The sequence below is a fragment of the Colobus angolensis genome, unplaced genomic scaffold, assembly GCF_000951035.1.
Source record: "Colobus angolensis palliatus isolate OR3802 unplaced genomic scaffold, Cang.pa_1.0 Scaffold169, whole genome shotgun sequence".
Classification (NCBI taxonomy): domain Eukaryota; kingdom Metazoa; phylum Chordata; class Mammalia; order Primates; family Cercopithecidae; genus Colobus; species Colobus angolensis.
The window spans coordinates 3,555,708-3,557,380 of record NW_012114810.1 but is presented as its reverse complement, the minus strand read 5'-3'; the positions used below and the strand labels follow the sequence as shown (position 1 = coordinate 3,557,380).

The following is a 1,673-nucleotide window of genomic DNA, read 5'->3' as shown; positions in this document are numbered from 1 at the left end:
TTCAAAAGACCGTGCATTGCAAATACATATGCAAGTATGTGTGCTTATGTATGAGGGCCCCTACACAGAAAGTCAGTGGACTCTCTGAACTGATCACATGTATTTGGAAAAAACTTAAAATCTAGAAAGAACTGTACAAATATTAAGGAATTATCATTATTGAAGATAGTGCCTGTCCAAAAGCAAGAAATATTTTATTTAGAGATTCACAATTTTAAAAAGCTAATCCTAAAAATATCACTGATTCCAAGAAAAGGTCCACACTAGCAGAAGTGCTTATTAATTTGACTGGTTTTAGGTTGCTGCTTATTCGCTTCAAAACAATGCATTACTTTCATTACTCAGCTTTTTGTTATATGCACTCTGATGTCAGCATCATCTGTGAGCATGAGCTTTTCTCCGGGCTGTGGCCATGCTGTGGCCAGGGCAGGTTTTTGCATTTAGAAAGGTATGTAAGTTTATGTATGTCTTCATGTCACCACATAATAGACACAAATGTGTATACGTGTTAATCCCACTGCATTCCCACTCTACTTTTTCTCCATAGCCTTTACGCCATCTAACATCATATATATTTATTTGTTATTTTGTTCATTTTCTGTCGTTTCTCACTGAAGGGCAAGCTTCCTGAAGGTGAAGAGTTTCATCTGTTTTGTTTACAGCTGTATGCTCAGTACTTAGAACAGTGCCTGCTATGCAGTAAATATTTGTTGATTGAGTGGAAATCTGTGTACATATGTCTTTGTTTTAAGAATAAGTCCATGGCTATATCATTCTGATGGGATGGAGAGGAGGCCAGGAAAATGCCCTGTCAGAATTTTCCAGATCTCAAAGTAGGCCTAAGATATTCTTGGTCCCAGAATCCCAATGGGGTCTAACAGGAAAAAGCACTCCCAAACATAGCTGAGTAGTGACAAGGAGGAGGGAGACATGTCATAGAGTGTCTTACCTTTCCTGGGCATCACTGGGTGTTGAGGGTCCAGGCAAATCTCTTCTTTCAGAAGAAGTGGCTGAATATACCTGGGCGAGAGGTGACCCTTCTGGATGGCATAGGAGATCAGACCCTCTGCAGCTGATAAAGCAGCAGGACTGGGACTGCTGCCTTAAAGAGGAGGACAGGGAGCACAGAAATGTAAGAAACTTCACCTGGACCAGATACCTGAAGGAAGGATGATATGACCACTTGAGCTTGAATAACTGGATTGGAAGAGAGGAAACTGATTCAGTTGCCAGAACAGAGGGCCTAAGAGGCAAGAAACGACCTAGATCTCTCAGCAGCCAAGGCTGACAACTTCTTCCAAGAGTCAAGCTAAGACTTTATCCACTCCATCTCTAGGCAGAAGACCTGGAAGGCAGTGAAGGATACATGCAGAGGGAGGCCCACCTGACCAAGTCAGGTGTGTACTAGCACAGGAGAAAAGGAAACCAGAATTTACTCATAGCTCCCCTGATGAGGTATGCAGTCGGCTCTTTATATCTGTTAACTCATAATTCTCACAGAAAACCTCTGAGAGAAATGCTGTTACCTAGCCCCAGCTGTCAAAAGAGGATGCTGGCAGGTGCTGGTTCTGTTCATATTATTTCTCAACTCTATCCCTGTTCTGTGCTTTTCTCTGTTTTTCTAGGGGCTAGAAGCCTGCAAATTATAGCTCCAGGCCGGGCGTGGTGGCTCA

General features: G+C 42.5%; 1 protein-coding gene across 1 annotated transcript in view; it reads right to left on the bottom strand.

Annotated features, from left to right (window-relative positions):
• Positions 1–1,673, bottom strand: part of LOC105508945 (peptidoglycan recognition protein 3-like) — a 13,324-nt gene that overhangs the window by 7,847 nt on the left and 3,804 nt on the right. The window contains exon 3 of the mRNA XM_011937970.1: positions 950–1,102. Coding sequence (XP_011793360.1) covers positions 950–1,102 — 153 coding nt within the window. The remainder of the gene's footprint in view (positions 1–949; positions 1,103–1,673) is intronic.